Source organism: Sphaeroforma arctica, assembly GCF_001186125.1.
Source record: "Sphaeroforma arctica JP610 unplaced genomic scaffold supercont1.627, whole genome shotgun sequence".
NCBI lineage: Eukaryota > Ichthyosporea > Ichthyophonida > Sphaeroforma > Sphaeroforma arctica.
The window spans coordinates 13,150-35,067 of record NW_014039931.1 but is presented as its reverse complement, the minus strand read 5'-3'; the positions used below and the strand labels follow the sequence as shown (position 1 = coordinate 35,067).

At 42.4% G+C, this 21,918-nt stretch overlaps 3 protein-coding genes across 3 annotated transcripts in view; 2 read left to right on the top strand and 1 right to left on the bottom strand.

Moving 5' to 3' along the window:
* Positions 1–7,542: 7,542 nt before the first annotated feature.
* SARC_07698 (hypothetical protein) lies at positions 7,543–7,830 on the top strand (the record flags this gene model as incomplete). The annotated part of the gene is made up of 1 exon (XM_014298354.1): positions 7,543–7,830. The coding sequence occupies one exon, from the start codon at positions 7,543–7,545 to the stop codon at positions 7,828–7,830; it is 288 nt and encodes a 95-aa protein (XP_014153829.1).
* Positions 7,831–9,762: 1,932 nt separating this feature from the next.
* On the top strand, positions 9,763–10,251 carry SARC_07697 (hypothetical protein; the record flags this gene model as incomplete). Its single annotated transcript, XM_014298353.1, has 1 exon — positions 9,763–10,251. A coding segment is annotated over exon 1 (372 nt), but the record flags the coding sequence as incomplete, so codon positions are not given.
* A 4,002-nt stretch (positions 10,252–14,253) lies between these two features.
* Positions 14,254–21,918, bottom strand: part of SARC_07696 (hypothetical protein) — a gene marked incomplete at its 3' end in the record, with an annotated part of 14,478 nt that continues 6,813 nt past the window's right edge. Inside the window, exons 8-16 of the mRNA XM_014298352.1 lie at positions 21,420–21,495; positions 20,751–20,950; positions 19,766–19,875; positions 18,741–19,005; positions 17,650–17,901; positions 17,216–17,386; positions 16,397–16,515; positions 14,913–15,042; positions 14,254–14,396 (exon numbers count right to left, since the gene is read on the bottom strand). Coding sequence (XP_014153827.1) covers positions 14,254–14,396; positions 14,913–15,042; positions 16,397–16,515; positions 17,216–17,386; positions 17,650–17,901; positions 18,741–19,005; positions 19,766–19,875; positions 20,751–20,950; positions 21,420–21,495 — 1,466 coding nt within the window. The remainder of the gene's footprint in view (positions 14,397–14,912; positions 15,043–16,396; positions 16,516–17,215; positions 17,387–17,649; positions 17,902–18,740; positions 19,006–19,765; positions 19,876–20,750; positions 20,951–21,419; positions 21,496–21,918) is intronic.

Here is a 21,918-nt window from a genome sequence, read left to right as displayed (position 1 = left end):
TTCTCATGGGTCTCAAAGTTGGGGGAGGGGCTGTGTAATAGCCGGGTCTCCACATTAGACTCTATGTTATAAACGTACTCTTAAACAGTACGTATACTATTAACGTACTCTTAATAGTACAAGGAACTTAAGTTTCCTAAATGGGTTTTAACGGTTTTATTAATTAATACCTTTTCCATTTTACATATCAGATATTTGGACAAGGCCAGTAAAAGGCCCCAGTAAAATACCAAACAGAAGATTTGGTCTAGTTCTATTAATAGAACTATATTTATTTTCCATTTTTATATATATCTGAATACTTCGGTAGCGAAATGGCTCAACCGAATATAGGTTTCTAGGGACTATTAACGTTACCTAGTTTATCCTCCGTTCAGCCAACCAGATGTGCCAGTCTGATGATGGCAAGTCAGTAATTCTTGATAAGTGGCAAGTTCTTGGTTAATGCAATAACTAATGACATGAAGAGTATTTTTCAATTTTTTTTTCATTTCTTTTTTTCTAAAGATAGGATTTTATGAATCTCTCGGCTTCGCCCCAACGAAATATACCATAGTTTCTAATAGAGCGACAATGAAACACTAAAAAAAATCTCTTCGGTGAAATCAGTACTGAGAGGATTATATATAGGCAATGTCTCAGCCTCACAATCCCTCAGAGTTTTTCTTTTTCACGAGGCATACCTAACTTTACTAAAAGTCTCATTTCGTTTATTTACTTTGAATTTCACGATACTTAGATTTTACCTACGCGTTTAATTACTCTAAGGCGTTAATATCGCCTTGATAGACCGAATCTTACAATAAAGCAAGGACATGCGCAGTCCAGGACCGAGTTACATCTCAACTGAACCTGTTGAGAATACTCCGATTCAGAGTTACATTCTGAAACTTGATGCTCACCTTAAACGTCCAGATATAGCAAAGGACAAGGCTCAGCGATGGTACGAGTTCCTGGTTATGCATTTTTTTTGTAAGAACATAGGGAGCAACGACCGTGAAAGTCTTTACACTGAGTTGTGACGTAAGTACGCAATTGAGGCTCGTGACAAGGGACATGAAACAAAGTTTTATCTATCCCGACTTACGTGGGAACAGTTTTACGACACTGTATTCACTCTTTACCCCGCACAACGAGTAACTTCGAAGGGACAGGCGGTAAATAAGAAGCCGCGCGAGCTCCTTGATCAAGGATACCTCTCACGCCAGACGTCAGATGATAAGCCTCATCAGACGCGTCCTAACCAGACACGTGCTCGCGACTTTAATCAATCAACGCGACCCAATAAACGGGCACGCGCAGAACCTCCATATAAGAAGATTAAGAAATGTGCCAACGCACAGTGTGGGTATGACATGTATCAATTGACCTCTAACGGCTATTGGGACGGAAGACATGCACCCAACTGTACACACTTTCTTACGAAGTGTGACAAGTGCGAGACGACCAATGGCTATCACACTAAGTCTTGCAACAACAGAAATGGTTATCCGATGGGGTAATCGAAATCAATTACAAACAAACGCCAGTTAACTTAGCATTATTGGCAGTTGATCAACACAACTCTGACGGAACATTTAAGAAAGTCAGAGTATGTCTAGATATGAGCCCAATAAATAAATTATTGCCGACTCATAGTTTTCATCTCCCTCGTATAAACGAGTTACTGAGACGAATGGAAGATGCTACGGTGTTTACATCCATAGACCTAACACAGGGGTATCATCCAATGCAAATTTATGAATCCCATCGTAAGTACTTGATTTTTACCAGGAAGGGTAAACAATACAGGTTTAGAAGATCACCTTTCGGGTTGCACCCCTTACCAGCATTTCCCCCACAAGTAATAGAGGAAATGTTTGCAGACATGCCTAACGTGTAAGTCTACATAGATGACATAGTCATTGTTTCTAAGACTAAGGGCGAACATGCCGCATTGTCAGACGAGTCCTTAAGAGACTCAACGAACAAAACTTCCAAGATTAACGAGAAAAAATACAGCTCTTAGGCTATCGTATTTCTGGGGAAGGTATAGTGATCGACCCCGGTAAGGTGGAACACCTTTTAAATTGGCGTACACCAACTACAGGAAGAGATGTAAATAGCATGTGTGGATTTGTAAACTTCTTCTCCGATGGAGTATCACACTTAGCTGATTATCTTAAACCCTTTGGACACTTAAGATGTCATAAAGGTAAACTAGGAGACTTATGAACCAAAGAGTGTGATGTCGCTTTTAAAGCGCTCAAGCACGCAGTCCAACAAGCCCCTGTGGTACAAGGACCAGTCGATGGCGTGCCTTTTGAAGTAGCAACGGACGCATCAGACTTAGCACCCAGAGGTGTATTATACGATAAAAAAACCTAGGTTTCTTCTTCTTTTCTAAAGATAGAATTTTATGAGTCTCTCGGATTCACCCCAACGAAACATACCATAGTTTCTAATAGAGCGACAACGAAACACTAGATAAAATCTCTTCGGCGAAAACAGTACTGAGAGGATTATATATAGGCAATGTCTCAGCCTCACAATCCATCAGGGTATTGCTGTTTTTACCAGGCATACCTAACTTTACTAAAAGACTCATTTATTTTATTTATTTTTGAACTTTAACATAATTAGACTTAACTTAAGCGTTTATTTATTCTAAGACGTTAATATCTCCTTATAGACCGAAACCTACAAGACGATATAGGTAGAACAGCACGCTACTGTTTTGAACTCGCTGCCAAAAGGCCACGGCTTCCTCGGACAATTACAGTTAGCGTAGCTGGTATACACGTCCCAAGGACACATTGATTCATCCACGCACATCTTCCATCCTGGCGAAAATACAGCTTGCATATTTTTTTTTGATAAACTCCTCAATCATACTACGTATCTTCCATCCGCCATCCATACTATCACGTGTTCCATGTCGTAACGTTAAGCAATCTCTGATGGCCGCGAATCGTGTCTGCTTCATCATTGAACTAAAATTAGGCGTTGGGTACGTTGCATCTGAGGACGGCTGAAAAAAAAACAGCCGTTGCAACAGTATCATATTTGCACATGATCAAGCGAATGCTGGTCCATACTCAGTACTCATCTATAGTTAGATTAGACTGTTTTATCTTGACCAGGCCTTCATTAGTAGCAGACGATAAGTGTTGATGTATCCACTTCATTGGCATAAACTCAGCAAATAGCTAGAACAGTGATGGCTTCCCTCGAAGACGACGCATTTTGTGTACAGTTTTCAGGTGAGCATAGATACGGTACAGGAAGCGCAGTGATGGTTTGTCGTGGGCCTAGGCGGGTTGCGTCAAAAAGTGAGGAGTTTTGTGCTGGCCATTGAGTCGATTTGTATTCCCTGACAATCTCCGAGATAGTCCGCGAATGGTCGCGCGGGGAGCATGCCACGAAAGTGAAGTAAGCTTGTTTGATGTTTGAGAAACCTAGGGTATTTAGTGCCCGTGATGATGGCTGCTGCTTGGATGAGTGCTGAGTTGTAGCGCTCGAACGGGTCCAGCGCATCCTTCCATATAAGCGGAGCCTAGGCAATAATGTTCAGGCAATATGTACCCGTTAATATGATGAATGTTTTGAACAGCATCGGTCGGTTGCGGGGGTGTCGCCAGCTGAAGCCATGGAAGCCATAAGCGTGGAAAGAGGCGAAACCCTGAGACAATGCTGCAGCCAGGGATTCCATATGTCTGGCGAGGTTGATCCCTGGTATTCCGTGAGAGAGTGGGAATTCCAGATATTTGGAGCGTTTCGGTTTGGCACAATGTGTGGGCGCCATCTTCATGGGGAGGTAGCGTGTGTTCCAAGGTGTGTCTGCGAGCGTCGGCGTGATAAGCTCACCATTTGTACGGAGGGTTGGCGCCGCGCAAGTCGGTAGATATTACTCGGGGTTTAATGACACCCTGTTCGAGGCCAAATTTGTGTCCCCACGCATCAATGTCATCTAAAAAGGGCTGGAGCGGAACCGATTGAGAGACTTAGATCCATGTGTCATCGACAAAAAAAAAGAGCGGAGGAGCTTGGGCCGAAATTGTGCTAGCGTGACAGCTATAGAATCCATGTATATAATAAAGAGCTGGGGGCCGACGATTGAGCCTTGTAGGATGCCATTCGTTCTATGGAATAGAGGCGAGAGCGTGCAGCGGTATGTCACTCGGGTAGGGACCCCCTCAAATAGCGCGCGGAGGCAGTTGATCCAGTTTTCTTGCATTCTAGCGTGGCGCAGGAGTACCCATAGGCGTGGGAGATTAACCTTGTCGTATGCCTTGGTAATGTCCAGACAGACGTCGTTCCACTTCTCTTCTGACTGTATCTCAGATTCCATGGCGGCAAGTGCTTGGGTATGATAGGAGTATCGTGATTTGAAGCCAGCTTGGGTAGCATGTGTAGCAGAGCCGGGGTGGCTCGTAATCAGCTTAAGAAAGCACTTTTCCAAGATGCGTCTGACTATTTGTGTAAGCGTGATGGGGCGGAAGTCGGCGGAGGAGGTGATATCTGCATCGGCTTTCTTAGGGTGCGTTGTCAGGAGGCTGCAGTTCAGGGCTGCAGGGAAAGTACCCGCCTTCAGTAGCTCTGTGAATGCTTCGGCAAGAAGTTTAATCAGTGGGCTATTGGCGTCGGGGTGTCCTAATGTCCGGCGTTCGATGGTGCGCTCAACTGCGGCCTTCGGGCGAAGGATGTGGATCTCGTCGGGGCCAGGCCCCTTATTGGGATGACATTACAACTACACAAAACCAAACAATTCTAGCATCTAACGCAAACAATACACATGCGCATGCGCATGCTTCAAAATATCCATGTAACTCCACAAATCGACGCTGGACTTATACCTGAGCACATGCTTCTTGCCAATATAGGCAATCTGCAACCATAGATAGTTATAGATACAAGCAATCATGTTGTACAGCACAATGCGGACCTCTCTGATGACCCACGGTCTTCAATTTCCATACTACTATCACTTAGGGATTCATTGGGAGGTTTAGACTTAGACTTAGATTTCGACAGTGTTATACCCAATAAGCGAGAGCACAAAGAGAAACTGCGGATAGTTCAGAACAAAAGGCTACCAATACCGTTACCCCGTCACACCAGTCAAACATTTTATCTATACAGCTAAGCACAGGCAATCAGATTACTTCACAACATGTACATACTACATTACAACGTTAAGATCGGAGTAGCATTTTTTGGTCGTCTTTGGTGCAAACACCAGTAGTACGACCAACGCCTGTCAATGCACATGGGGTTGATTGGGAGTGGAAAAGTGTAGTCAACGTACGCCCCGCTGAGAGAACACCATGGAAGTTCATAGCAAATAATAAGACCTACAGACCGTGCGATGGTTTGGCCCGAGATGCTATCTCGTTTATAATCTATGTGTGCGTTAACAAATGAACCATTTACAACGAGCAGAGACAAAAGGTACTCGCAACCACTCACGCCAGGCGAGTTGCTCTAATGATTTGGCGTTTGCTTGTAATTCTGTTTTATCGACTTCAGTTCACGAGCCGATTGCTGGCGGAAGCAAGCATACGAACACGAGATGCACCCACCATATAACCTTGGAAGGTTCATGGAGCGACGTAGACTCGACAACATATTATCACACTTGCAGACTGCTGAGACAATAACCGACATGCTTATTCTAAACAGTTAAGAACATCGTTAGTCACCAGTGAAAAGTTTTGTTGATGCAATTAACGAACATAAAGATCACACAATCACAGCAAGTAGTGATATATGCGTAGATGAAAGTATTAGCAGATGGTATGGTATTGGTGGATAGTTGCTAAATGGTGGCCTCCCTCGCTATGTTCCAATGGAAAGGAAGCCAGAGAGTGGCTGTGAAATTTGGACTAGTTGCTGCGGAAAATAGTGTTCAGCTACCGTGTGGTGCGACCGTAACCGCAAATAATTTATTAGTAACTACTAATAACTACTACTAATCCGGCTACAGTTATATCACGCAAGAGAATTCGAAACGAAGGAAACATGATTACAGCAAGAGAGATTCGATGCCAACGGTCTTATCGTTGACAGGCATAATCGACACCGTCAAGATACTCTCAATCTAGAGATGAAGCTAGAAGTGCAAACTTTGCACAAGAGGGTTGGTACGACACTTCTCGGTATGTGTATGGTAGATGCATTACTACTTTAAAACAAAGGTATACGTACTCCAACAGCGAATCAAGTCGATCAGCGCACATTAAATATGACGCTCTCAAAAGAACTTTTCAACAACACATATAAATCGCGTGTGAAAGGTCGGTAACAGCAGCTATTTTAGTATGACCAGAAGCGACCACCTCGGGTGTAGGTGCGCATGCAACACCCATTAAGTCGCTTAAACATGAGAGAAAGAAAAACAAGTATAGATAAACTGTTTTAGGTGTTTGAGTGGCACGAAAGTACTGTAATAACTCAGGCTGCCTTAAGAAGAAATGCAGAACTGGATTAGAGTGCAGTACGTGAGCATTGGGTGTGCAAAGGGGTTGCTTCATGAGTCACATGCGCGAAAAAGATCTAGGCGACGAAGCTTAATGAACACTTACACATACGTGCATGCATGTGTGCATGCTTTACAAATTTACAAGCTATATTTTCAATAGAAATCCAAATCCAAATTTTAAAATTAGGGGACAGAGAACAAATTACTTTCCACTTATTGGCTTAAATTACGTCACTTTTTCTTCTAAAAATTACAAGTCAGAAATCATAGACCTTTGTAATGCCGCCCAATTGGGCGGGAGAGAGGGTAGGATATACATTAGAGGGGACCGGCCAGTAGTGGAAGTGAGGATTGGATGAGAGAGAATTATAACTCATCGGGTGTCATCATAATTTGGTAACTAATAGACGGTAACCATTGATACGGATATTTTCATAATTATCCGTTGTTGGAGAAAATCTCGTTCGACTTAAAAACGTGATTAATAAATAAAGCAGATGCGCCCGTTCATAATAACATTTCTGACGGAGTTCACTTATTTCAGACTTAACACTCTTTACTAAGCGTTACTCGGTTTTGACCACACCTTTGAGTGGCCGAACTACTGCATTTATTACACTACATTATTTAAAGACTAAACGAATAAGAATAAATTTAGTTTATTTTATCATGCTTGCGATAACGAAGGGACCCAGTACTACACCAATAACTAATATAGTATTGAAACGGTGTGGTTGCTTGGTGCTCTTCGCCGATTGCCCTTAATGTGCGCTAAGGTGGAAACGGGATTTGCTAAGGAACAGACGTCTGAAGATAAAAAAAGAAGGCAGAAATCCACATGACACTGGCCTGTTTGGTTTTGGTGGCCCAATACTCGATTTCAACCTTGGATAAGCTTAGACAAGATCCGGAGTGTATTTCTGATCATGAAGGACACTTGCGAACAATGACGCATGTGCAAGAGGCTACGGATATTATTCATCTCATTCGTGAGCAACTTCGCTAACTTCGTAAATTTTCAATGGCGAATACTGAAACATCTACATCAAAATTGAGCACAAGAAATTCCGACACCAAAGGATATGCCGACCAACTTTGGTGATTTGAGTTTGAGTCGTAATCAAAAGTCGTCAGCTATGGTGAAACCTCCAGGTAGAACTTTGTTGGAACGTGCGGATTTGCATTTGGACACGCAGGATGTGAAGCGATGTAAGATATCAACACCCACAGGGTCGTGCACAATGAATCTTACTGCAACGGAGATGAGGGTGCAGGTCTTCCGTCTTACCCAACGTATGATGCAAGCAGAGTCTGAAGGGCGCACAGAAGACGCTCGTTCGTTGCAGGGTTTAATTCGTACGTCTAAATAGACGTTGAAGACATGCTCGTTGACGATACACAAACAAATGCCAACGGAATGGCCATCCAATACACAAGGTTGCTACTATTTAGATTACCCACAGAAAATACAGCTGCATGCGTTTATCTTAGATTGGCACAAGAATGCAAAATTTTATAAGTTAGACCCTCATATTGTAAAGTCCGACTAACCAGGCTGACTATCGATGTCTATAAGTTAACGCAAAAGAAAGTACGATTTCAACGTAAATTTGCACAATGCAATTTCAAGTTTAGCTTCAGCCCTTGGTAATGAGCTAAAGATTAGAGGATTTTAAGACCGAGACTGTTGTGTTTATAGCCCCGCTCTAATCACTCATTACTTCGGTCTAGATTTACTTGGTGTCAGTAACTAAGATCAGATTTCATTTCATTGAATGTATGATATTTCGTTCTATATCATTTCATGCCTCGAAACAACCTTCCAATCGCAATTACCAATAAAATAACTCTAAGTCCAACTTAAGAAAAAAAGACAAGAAAAAAAACCCCCATGATGGTACAGTTAAATGTCTGTACCTATACCCCATCACATGGTACCTAGCTCTCCATCACATTGAAGGCATAGATGGGAACATCTAGTCGGTTGGCTAGTGGGGGATCATTTTCGTACCCCATTTCTCAGTGGGCTATCTCGCGCTGAGAAAATTCGGTCATATAACAAGTGTCATCAAGTGTCAATTTCACCTGAGACTCTCCAACTATTATATTCCAATATTCTGATGGAAAACATATCAATATAGAAAAACCATCATATCAATTCAACAGTCTCCGGCCTCTGTCGTATACAATTATATTTCTAAACATCCCAAAATAGATTATTTGTTTGTTTGTTTGTTTGTTTTCTGCAAATTCAATATATCTATATTTAGATTATTTGATTGTTATACAGATACAAATATCTACAATTGCGTTTCAACGTATACCAGGTTTTATAACCGTAATAGCGTTTAAAAACTCATACGTTTATAATATACGTTTATCATGTACATCTACTACATATAGGAACGCCCTGATTTTACATTAGCGTTTTAATAAACCCAGGTGTCAAGGAGAATGTCTCTTCGAGCGAATGAAATACAAGGCACTATATTCAACTTCCATACAAACACCACAACGGACGCCAACATGAAGGTAAACAACTATACTTACCGCGAAACGTGCGAGGTTAAGGTGAGAGTACTTTTATATCAGAAAATATGTACAAACAATAAATCACGAGTTCTAACACTGTAAATTGCGGTATCCTAGAGCGGTAATCACGGCTTAGTGTAATTAAACGCTGAAAGTTGTTTAAAAGTTCAATGAATTCAAAGTATATTAAACGAAAGTAGTCTATCAGTAAAGCTAGGTATGCCTCGTGAAAACAGCAATACTCTGAGGGATTGTGAGGCTGAGACATTGCCTATATAAATACAATCTTATCAGTCATGTTTTTGCCGAAGGAATTTTTATTTATCATTTCATTGTCGCTCTATGTAGTCGAAACTGTTACTATGTTTTGTCGGGACGAATTCGAGAGACTCATCAAAACCTATTTTTAAAAGAAGAAGAAAAAATTAAAAAGGAAAAGAAGAATACTCTTGATGTCTCTATTTATTGTATTAACCAATAATTAGCCACATATCAAGAATTACCTATTAGCCATTATCGGATTATCAATCTGGTTGGCTGGACGGAGGATAAACTAGGCAACGCTATTAGTCCCTAGAAACCTATATTCGGTTGAGCCATCTCGCTATCGAAGTATTTAGAGATAAATAGATTTGGAAGTATAAAATAGTTCTATTATAATAGAACTAGTCCAAATCAGATCTTTGATATTTTATTCGGGCCTTTAATGGCCTTGTCCAAATATTTGATGCGTGAAATGGAAAAGGTATTTAATTAATAAAAACCGTAAAACCCATTTAAGATAACTTAGTTTTAGGTACTTTTAAGAGTACGTTTATATACAAGATTCTAACGTGGAGACCCGGCTATTACAACACTACAATGAACATGAACACACAGAACAGTCAATGACTTCTGGTCACTATCAAAGGGCACGAGCAGCAAGAAGGAGTCTACGCACACAAGTGAGCCCGAGTCGTACACACAGGAGAAAGTACAAGTCGTACCTAAACAAGCACACACGATGCCAGTATTATTTCACAACAGAATTTGTATCAGTAGCAAAAGACGTGTTTGCGAGTACCACCAACATGTCATTGAGACATTCCGTATCGCTAGTACAGAAGCTACTAAAGCAGACTGACGCAACGGAAGTGTCGCGAACAACACTCAATAATATGCGCAGATCCAAACAACTCTGGAAAGACTTCACCGACGTTAAAAGGCTAATATTAATCATCGACAACTTGCGCAGAACTTCAATAGACTATCGCGGAGAAATGGCTCAAATAATTTCATATCAGTAGAATGAACGTAGAAGCAAGAGCAGCACGCTTGCACAGAACAATGCTTGAGCCTGAAAGCGATACAAGAAAACTGGAAGTGCACCATCTCAAAGCATGACGTTATCTCTCACTAGTTATGTACGGACAATAAGCAGAAACTGACAGGATAATGAAGGCCCAAACAAAGCCTGATGGTAGTATTGGGCACATGACTGACATATTAGAGAGGCTTTCCATGAAAGCTAATTGCAATCGAGTACGCAAGCGAGTGAGAAGCGCACCCATCCCGGACCAACGAGTCAATCGCCCAATACTTGACATACCAACGAGGGGGTCCACCCAGAGGGGGGAGGGGCTCCAGGTCCAGGTCAAGGCCGAGAACGTCCCATAGAACAGGGCAATACCATCCCAATACAGCGAGGACAAGACCTTGCCCACACTGCGGTGTAGACCCCTCACCTCGTGCGTCCAGCAAAGTTTGTGCAGCACAGCAATCTCAACCCATCCACCATGTAGACCAGTTAGCTGCATTACTATTATGGAAACAAGGTACAGAGATGAGTGAAGAAATTTGACAGGCTTGGTGGGCGGAAGCTAACATGACAAGCATGGTAGACATTGTGATTGCACACATTGATGAAGGAACATGGTTAGTGAACGCAAATGATATTGCTTACACACATTCTTTACTCTATAGCTCACGAGACCAAAGATTGCACATAGAAATACAGATCAATGGCACTACATACAATACACTAGTTGATTCAGGAGCCAGACGCTTATATGTGGATCGAAACTATACTTGTCAGTCAAAGCACAAACCGGCTATATTCAAATTAGCACAATCTAATGTACGAGTTGCCAGAGTATAAAGTAGTAGACTTTAAGTACAGTGCGAATGTATGTCTTTATCTCTGACCTCACTTTTGGGTTTATCCTTGAGGTGGTTGTATTAGTGTTCAGTCGCTTGTGCTGGCCAGGGTAAAAACTCATATGGTCAGTGTTAGAAACCTTCTACAGAACATTTGAACACTCCGATGCTATTCTATTTCGACTTCTCGGAACTTAATCTCACGCATATCACATGATGCCTTTCCGCATAGGACGTGACTCGCATAGGGACATAGCTATTTTTAGATTGTTGCGGTTAGCAAACTCAATCAAATGCCTCGGGAGTAAGTCAAACAACTTAATTTGCTCTCGGGAGTGAGCTAACTGATGATTTTTATAAATCAAAGAGAGCTTCTTGTTGTAATTTCTCACTCCCTTTCAATTTTACAGTCAGAATTAAAGTCTGTAGGATGGACTACGGAGAGCTGGAGGCTGGAATTTCAAACAAGACTGTTGTTCTCTCGTTGCTTGAATCTTGAAGGATGAAGACGGAAGATTGAAACTCCGAAGTGTCAAACTGTTTGTATTTACACGTAGGGTTGGCGAGCGATCGTCTGTCCAGTGAACGGCATCAAGATTTCGCAAAAAATAAACTCGAGATTGTGGCTACAGAGGACTTCATAAAATATATACTATTACTATTTTTGGATGGTTGGTGTAAGCTCCCTTCTGCGTCGCGGTTTTTATATTTGACTTTGGGATGTTGCCCGAGACTGAAAAGCTGAGGCTTTCCCTTGGGTCTTGGAATGTGCGGCTTTTATGTTGCTGTCCGGCTACTATCCTTAGCATGGTTGTTTGTAATGAAAAAGTTCAATTTTCGATCGAATCGACCAACGAAATTCGTGTATCCTTCCGATTGGTATATTTATCCAACTTTTGAACCCATTGAGCCGATAACCTTTTTGAGCTCATATCACAAGATTTGATTTCCGGCAGTTGTTTTGCCTTCTGACTTCCCATGACCATGTTTTCTTGGTACATGACATTGATTACTTCTGGGTTGGGGTTGACTCTTGCATCTTGAGCCATTTTGTTGTCGGTAAAATTCCTCTAACTCTGCGCGCAGCAGATTTGGCTCGTTGTGAGTCAGATTTGACTTCACCTTGCTCATTTATCATGTGATATGATCGGAGGTTGTTCATCATCATCATCAGAGGATTGCTGTTGAAAGTATTGATGTTTTGAGAACAACTTTCAAGCGAACCTGTCACAGTGTCTTCTAAATACGAAAGCCAGGGCGATTTAGTGTTTCCATCTTGGAAGATCTCGATAGGCAGATTGTAATTTTAGCGTTCAGACTAGTTTAAGCACTACCCAGACTCCAAGAAGGGTGATGCTCATTCACCTTTAAATTAAAACTATATAGGACTCTGCGCTAACGAGGGCAAGCTGCAAGGTAATTGCTAAATTTTAATTTAATTTATGGTGCACTGGACGTGATTGTGTTGAAAATGAATTAAATAGAGATGTTGGGATGTCTATTTCACTCGTCTATTTCACTCGTCTCTTCACACCAATTCCAACTCTGGGTTGATGCCATCATTGATTGAAGAAAAAATCTCTTTCAACCGGGAACGGGGGAAAAAAATGATAGGTGTAAAACTCATGATATGTAAAAATCACGCCTAGCCGTCATTATTTTTCCACGAATTAATAGTATTGCCGAGGTGAAACAATCGATTGCTGAGATACTTCTCGCAGCCTCGAAATTAAAATACATTATGAGAGGTACGGCCGTTTATGATTTGTAGGAGTCCTAGTTTAGCGGTTCATGCTGTGTATCTACTAGATTTAACAAGACCACGTAGCGAAAGCCATAAATATAAAGTATCTGAAAGAGATTTATGTGAAAAGTTGCTCTTTGAAATTTTACTTCCAGCCGTCACAAAAAAAACCAGTATAGGTCTTGTCCTGAATATTTGCCAAAGGCTTGATCGTTGTTAAGATAACGGACCGCCCGACAATACACTGGCAGTTGCGTACCAAATTAGTGATATACATTGTGCTATACCAAATCGCTGTTGAAACGCAACATTTGGTTGTTGCCCAAGAAGCCAGCATAGCGTCCGGCGCCACAAACAGGCGCAACTGCACGACCACGCGCGCTACTACACAACAGCAAACCAACTGCGTGCAATGCTGCCCTCTTTAGGGGGTAGGTATCCGTTCTCTCCATTTGATAGGTCTCGCTCACATCGATTGTGTACTACCGTACTCAAACCTATAGCCCGGCGGTGATTCAAGAGCCTTGGAGGCCATGCTGTGTCATATACTACGGCTAACTGTTAGCGTCCGCGTGTCTTCACTATGTTTGGCAGCGACCATGTACTGGTTTCTAGGACGACAGTTGTCGTCGGTACGGGAAGACTATGGTGATCAGAGGGAACTAAGGCCATACATACTTTGCCAGTTTGAAGACGCAATCAAGCACAAACGAGTCAAGGCACTCACTGCAACGTTTCGCCGTGGTGACTCTCTCCGGACATTCCAAATAGGACTACTTGTCGTTGAGGTCGTGGTTAGTAGATCGCATCACCCCAATGTCCACGCGCTTGTTGACGGCGAATGCGCCACCGTGGGTATACCGTGGAACAATCAAGGGTGAATAGCCCAGTGTGACCTATAACCCCATCAGCATCTCAAGTGCACCTGTGATTGGTTTCACGCCTTGGCCTTGGACCACATAGGCTATACATCCCTCGTCGGTGTACAGGGTTGAACTACAGCATGCTTTCCTCGAGCGCACCTGTGCCACGCCCTTATATCATGGAGCCTGCGAGACAAGCCCGGCATTGCTCAAGGACAACCCACACACACTAACATCCCAATCAATCCACTTTCACTTTACAGTTGTCATGTGCTCAAAGGTTGCACCGTCTCTGTGGTACATCTGATGTTGGCCCAACATAGCTCAACCACGTCACACCACGCTATCCAGCGCGATTGGCTGTGCTGATATGTTATCAATCTCACGGGCCGAATACCCACAGACCCATCAGTCCTCATTACGACGGGCTTGATACAATCTCGTACATACTTGCAGATGCATCTCAGACCTTGGGATATCTCACACTCATGTGTATGCGACGTTCCCAAATGCATGAATTACACCATATCTCCAAGCGCAGCAAAAATGTGCTCGAACGCCGTCACACCTCTTAGGTAGATCTGCTCGTCTATGTACTCGTCCTGCTCCGGTGGTGCTGCGATGGTATTGTTGATGGGGGAGAAGCCGATTGTAGGGATCCCTGCGCATATACAGGCGTGGCCATCAGTCAGGTGGTTTAGATAAGTACGAGCCATTCATGTACAACCAAACTAGTCGGTTGGCATAGATCGCAACTATATAGCAACATTAGGATAAAAACAGTGATGGAAAAGGCCGTCGAGGATGTACATATAGAGGCACTGAGAACGCAATGACTGCGAAGTATTCTGATGTGAAGTGTAGAATGTGTGTACGTCAAATTGCGGAGATCCATCACCGGCTTGTCACGCCAGATATACACCCACACACCCACCCACAGTCAATACCAATACAAACAATACGCACACACGATCAAGTTCATCGACAAACAAACATACACACACATTTATATAAAAATCCCACAGACATATATATATATATATATAAATATGTATTTACATATATACATATATATAGTATATAATATATATAGCATATAATATATGTAGTATATAATAAATATATAGAATATATATACATATACATATAAATATAAACAAACCACGCATGCCCATACCTTTGCTTCTCAGAAATCGGGCATCCGTCCCAGCAGGGAAGATCCCGGGGTCATTTAGCTTGACGGCTGCGTTGTTGCATGCCTCTGCGAACACAGTCCACCACGGAGAGCTATCATCGGCAGTTGTCACCTGTACAGAAAGATAGCATAACACTTTGAAAATCTGAGTATAAAAATTGCACATGTAGAGCTATCATTGGCAGTTATACTTTTATATAAACGTATAAACGTATAAATATATATGTATATATATACATACATACATATATATATATATATATATATATATATTACATACATGTGATATTTTCAGTAGAAAATCTAGAGTCGTGATGCTTTCACGCAAAGTTCACTACGGGATGTGATGTTGGAGGCTCTGGAAGTGAGGTATAGTTTGGGCATTTTACTACGAACTGCTGTCGTTGGGAGCTGCTATTAATGTCTTCCTACATCGTAGCGTATGATATGACTATACATTAGAATGTCATCAAAAGTAGATACCGGAATCATGACACATAGTAACAGAGAAAGAGTTTGTCAATTAGAATTGTACCTCTGTATTTTGACTATCTAATACAAACAGTACAATAGCTAGTACCATCGGAGCGTTTCGATTGTGGGATATACCTGTGCACACAGTCTACCACGAAGAGCTATTCAAAACAGTAGAAACCTAGGTACAACACAACTTATCAGACGAGACATACACAGATAAAAATGGCACATGAACTTCTTCAACGCTTTAACGCAAACAATGCAGCAGCATGTATTATGGCTATAAAACTGAATGTGAAATATACCTGTAGATAGTATGTATCACGGCGCACTCCTACTGTAGTGCACACATACAATACGTTAACACAACAAGCACATTCGTACATATCGAACAAGCATTCCGATGTGAGTTGAGCCGGCAAATACTTCTACCGACAGCTGTCCTGGTCATCTAGCACCTAACACCTAACATACACACTACACCACCATACTACTACTGGTTAGCTGCTGACAGCAGGTGAAAGATGTCAAACGTCATATGTGTATATATTATATATATATACACACACACACACACACACACACACACACACACACACACATATATATACCAAATAAGCTTATTGCGATTCTTCGAGTTAGGTGTAGCCCCCACACTACACCACCATACTACTCGCCGGATACAGGCATCAGGGAAAGGATGTCAAACTTGTTGCCTGAATCAGCCAACTGTAGCAGACACTTCAGTATGCGCTAACGCAAACCAGTGGGTGTGGAGTGCAACATGCACGTAACTGCACAGACATATACGCAGGCGATATTGAAACGCTAAAGATATTCATTCACGCATGCACACGGGCGCAGTAGAGGACATACCATATAACCGTGCGAATGAACGGACACGAACCCAACACTAAAACGCCACAGAAATCTATTAACGTATATAGACGGATACACTATGGGCCACAGCCACAGAGAGCGACACGTACGTTGTTCATGGCTGTGTCCAAGACATAGTCCACCGTCACCCCTTCTTCCAGAAGGCTTTCCACCAGTGTGTGCACATCCGCTTGGGTTCGGCTGGGAGGTGCGCGTATATCAAATCCAGCTACAAGGACAGTCAGATTGGGCGTATGAGTACTTCAGGGGTTTACATGAACAAAGAGATAATGTGTATGGTACTTCAAAAGATTACAGAGACGATCCGATTGTGTGTACGGATATTAGCGCGTGAAAGAAAAAAATAATTACATACAGAACGTTGAAAAGGGGTTGAATCCGTGAAAGGAAGTGTGAAAATGGTGACTATGACAGAGATAGCATTGTGGCGCACTCTCAAGTGTAGTATAGCCAGATTACTATTGGTCACCTTCACGGACACTACATATCCCAAGCGCATGCTTAAGATACACAGACTCACGCTGTCTCTCACGCACACACACTTCCAACCGTGTAATTAACCACACGTACACACATGAATACATGCGCACACACACTCCTAACCGTGTAATTAACCACACGTACACACATGAATACATGCGCACACACACTTTAAACCATTCAAACAACCACACACACAGATAAAAAACACTAAGCGTAGCAACCCAACGGAGGTTGTGGCAAAGTGAGGGTTGTGTCGGACTCCACATCTCTCTACAGTCAAACTAATGGATATCGAATACACCAGAAGCGCGTTAACGATTTCCCTCTCACACATGTATACGCGCATATATACACACAGACACGCCAAATATATGACGACATGTACACTCACACCAACGGACAGGCACATAAACCCGATGACCTACCAGAGGCTGTGGCCGGTATAGCGTTGTGTTGCACCCCGCAATGTACCATAGTAAGATTGATGGACATTACATCGCCCACACTAAGGCCATGTGACTGCATACGCTCCGCTTCCGAACTTCGGACTTCCAGGAATCGGTTGATGACCGCGTTGAGGCGTAACGGTGCCGTTTCTGAGTAGGGGAATGAGATAGGCTGAGAGAGTGGGCATCAGAACATATAACACATGACACAATATATACAATACCTATGCGTAATTAGACAGAGGCACAAAGCTTATAACCTGAGTGGTCACAGATCATAATACATACATGCACACATACGAAGTACATACACTGAGTGGTCACAGATCCATTACATACATGCACACATACAAAGCACATACACTGATATGTAGCCCACCACACACACGTACGTACAAGCTTGCATTGCTTACTCTGAGTGGTCACAGATCCATGTCCTGGTGTTCCGTGGGCAGTGAGCGTAAGCCAGTACGGTGCTCTCTCACCCACATACACATCACACGCCGTACTCGCACATGCCAACCCTGCATCCAGCGCAAACCCTACACCAAGCCTATTAAAGGCCTCGGAATCGACGAAATTGGCCATCACTTCACCACCCCCCACTTCTAGTCCGGAAACATAGGACAGGTGCAGAGTGCGATGGAATAGTGGTGTGGTGGATGCTGGAGAGGGAAGGCGATAGGAAGAGTGGAGGTTAGGTATACAGATGTATGTGGGATAGTATACAGATATATGTAATGTAATGCAAGTAGTGTCCACTTATAGACAAATGTAACGCATGTGTTGCCAAAATGTATGTACTTTCATTTACAGATAGATACAACGCACGTGTTATAAACATATAGAAAGATATAACGTATGTATTGTCAACTTGTAGATGGGCGGATTAGTATCACAGGTGCAAGATTCGGCGGGATAGCGGTTGTCAGAGACTGCATGCAGTATAATTATAACTATAAATATAAATATAAGCATACATACATACATACATACATACATGCATACACACACACACACACACACACATATATATATACATACACACATACACACACACACACACACACACACACACACATATATAATGCTTTCCGACGACCAAGTATATGTGTAGCTATTCTACATACATGCATGAGCTTCAAGGTGTACATCGAGTTCGCTCGGATACATACACCTACAAAGTACAATGGAACGGTAGGGTAGCAGAGATTGTCAAAAGATTTACACAGAGAGAGAAATGGGACTCTGTAAACTCTCAGAACAATTCACTTTATCCCCATAGTCACACACTCAACATCATACATCGCGTGTGCGTAGGTACGCTCCTGACGGGGGTTGTCTGCAGTGTAAGGTTGGTGTCTTTGTAGCGCTTACAGAATAGATGGGTAATTATACAAGCCTTAAGATACACGCACCTGCGCATGATCGGTACACAAACAGAAAAGACACCTTTATATAAAACCCTATAACCCTAATACCGTTATATTGTAGGACATCTTACCTTGCCTATGGTTGCTCAGTATTCGTGCTAGTGCGTGCAGGTATTGCATACCCACACACTTCTTATCCTGAGCTCCATGGGCGTAGATACGTCCCTGACTGTCCTTGTGTGCGACATAGGGCGGGTGTGTCCATCGCTTACTCTGCGCATCTAAAGTACCCGTATCTGTGTGCGAGTTCAGAAGCACACTCTCTTGAGAGGGGTCTCGTCCCAGTAGTGTCAGTACAATCACTGGTTGCCCTGGCACTGGTTCGTATTCTGCATACTGCGATGTTTGAGGTAGATGATAGGGTGTGAATGATTACTGCATATACAAGGCGTTTGGTGTGTATATATATTGACATATTGAGAATGGTTACATCATATACCAGGCGTATGGTGTGTATATATATTGACATACTGAGAATGGTTACATCAAATACAAGGCGTATGGTGTGCATATATATTGACATACTGAGAATGGTTACATCATATACAAGGCGTATGGTGTATATATATATTGACATACTGATGTGGATACCCATAGTACATGCAGCAAAGTCACTGATTGCCCTGCCCTGGCAATGGTTCGAGTTAAGTGTGTATCGAAGATTGTGGGTTGTTTTCACACTAATCAAATACTCACATTGTCATTCTACAACGCAGGTGCAGGTTGTGTCTGTGCGGTACATAGCACGTGTGAGTGCGGCTTGGTACAATACGTCCCAAAACTAACACACGGGATGGGGTATTAAGTGTAATGGTAGCACGCAAATACTTCAAGGATCGTGAACCACATATACAACGATTCACTCCGGTGGACAATGTGGGTCCGGAACCAGAACTCACAGAACAGAGGATTGGGATGCGTCCAAGCACTTTGATCCTATAACATTGGTGTGTCTACACACAGGCACACAAACACCGCTAAACAACCATAGTTGCACACACACTGTCACACACTTCGCGTGATAACGGCCTATGAAGGTTCTAACGCAAAAATTCAGAAAAAGAAAATTGGGTCCCAAAAAACGGTTTGGAAGTACCTGTAGACCAATACGATCCGCTTCCCTCCTCAGAAATCGGGACAGTTTTGTGTATTTGTGAATTGGAGAGATTCGAAGGTAATTTCGGAGCGCAGTCACGGCCACATCCTCTGTGAAGCGCCGCCAAAGCAATTTCATGGTTATATAAATAGGGAGCAATTGGAGATAAAAATATGGAGCAATTGGAGATAAAAATAGGGATCAATTGGATATATAAATAGGAACCAATTGGATATAAAAATAGGGACCAATTGAATATGTAAATAGGGGCCAGTTGGATATATAAATAGGGACCAATTGGATATACAAATAGGGATCAATTGGATATATAAATAGGGACCAATTGAATATATAAATATGGACCAATGGATATACGAATAGGGATCAATTGGACACATAAATAGGGACAATCGGATGTATATAAGGGACCAATTGAGCATATAATACTGGATTTATAAAAAGGGATCAATTGGATATATAGATAGTGACCAATTGTATCTATAAATAGTGACCAATTGTATATATGAATAGGGTTCAATTGTATATATAAATAGGAACCAATTGGAATGTCGGGATATAAATAGACGCGTGCAACTATAGACACGTGCCAATCTGATATCTGATTACATATGCAATATATGCCCAGCACAACCGCATGTCAAGACATAAGAGATGTAATTGTGGAGTTGTTACACACAACACACAACAATTTCTGGTATACAAGCGAGCGCAAACCCTAAACCCTATGAAGGCGCTGAACTTAATGCCGGAGTGCACCTCTGAGTGCTTGCACAGGAGAGAAACCCCACGGCAGAGCGGCACACAATAATGCTTTCAACAGAATATACAACAGCACGGGTTTAAACACAGTGCATGTACACAACAGGTACAGATACGGCCATGTTGTCATGGGAGATGTCTAGTAACACACACTACCACTGACAACCGGCGTTCACATCCACAAACACATCCGCACGGCCCATACCATCTGCGGTGTCCGGCAGTAAAGCCCACGCCTGTGACGTGTCATCTGTGGCGTTTTTGAGTGAGTTGGTGACTGTGATTTGGGGCAACGGGTCCGGTTGCGACGGTTGCGGTGGAGCATTTGCGTTGGGCAATTCGGTCCTCACAGGCCTTTCGTCAAAAACGTCACCCACCAATTTCTTCGTATACACCGACATGCACCTGAAACGCATACAGAAACGGCGTTGGCATGGTAACCAGTGGTCAGGGTTACCGCATGTCCATAAGTAGACCATGTGTGCAGGATGTAATGTGTGCGTATATAAAACACGACCCATTGACACGTGGGCAGTGTTCACGGATAGTAGCGTATGTATAACATAGGCGTAGAGATACACGTACACTCTGCCCAAAAGATCATGTTATGTGTGTGATAGCTAGCCCTCTTGCGAAAGTGATCTCCCAGTGAGGATATGGTACACACACCTATTTTGAGTGCATGATGTGTCAGCTGAAATAATATACTAAAAAACAGCCATATTCGTCCATCCCACATGTTCCCAGCACAGTCATAACTAAACAAAATAATAAAATAAGATCAACATATTAAAATTAAATTCATGTAAGTATTCGATATAGCTTGACTATGATAACGCAAATACATTTGTATGTTGATGCTATGTCCACTAACCTCTCATGGTAACCGGGGTCACTCTCTTGGAAATACGACAGTGCCTCCAACCTTTCTTTGTTAAGGAAGTATAACTCTGACAATCGTCTCTTTTTCCTACTCCTATTGGCGGACGATAAAAAAACCATGGTTTAAATATTTTTTACCGCGCAATTTGATTGGTTCAAAGTTAGACGAAAGAGTACCAAAGTTTAGCCTCGAAAGCTCAGTAGCATAGCAGGGCAACAGAAAGCAGAAGAATGCGCCCCTGGTTAGTATTCGCAGACGCACTGAGCCACAACGTCCGTTTAATACACAAACGTTTGGTGTACACCTCCGAGCTTGCACAAACTCAATTTAGACCAATACTTGGGATAGAGTTCACACTCCTTCCAATACTAATACAGTTGCACTTTCGTATATACGTAATCGTCAGCAGAAACCATACAACCACACACACACACACACACACACACACACGCACACACACACATATATATGTATATATATAATAAATAAT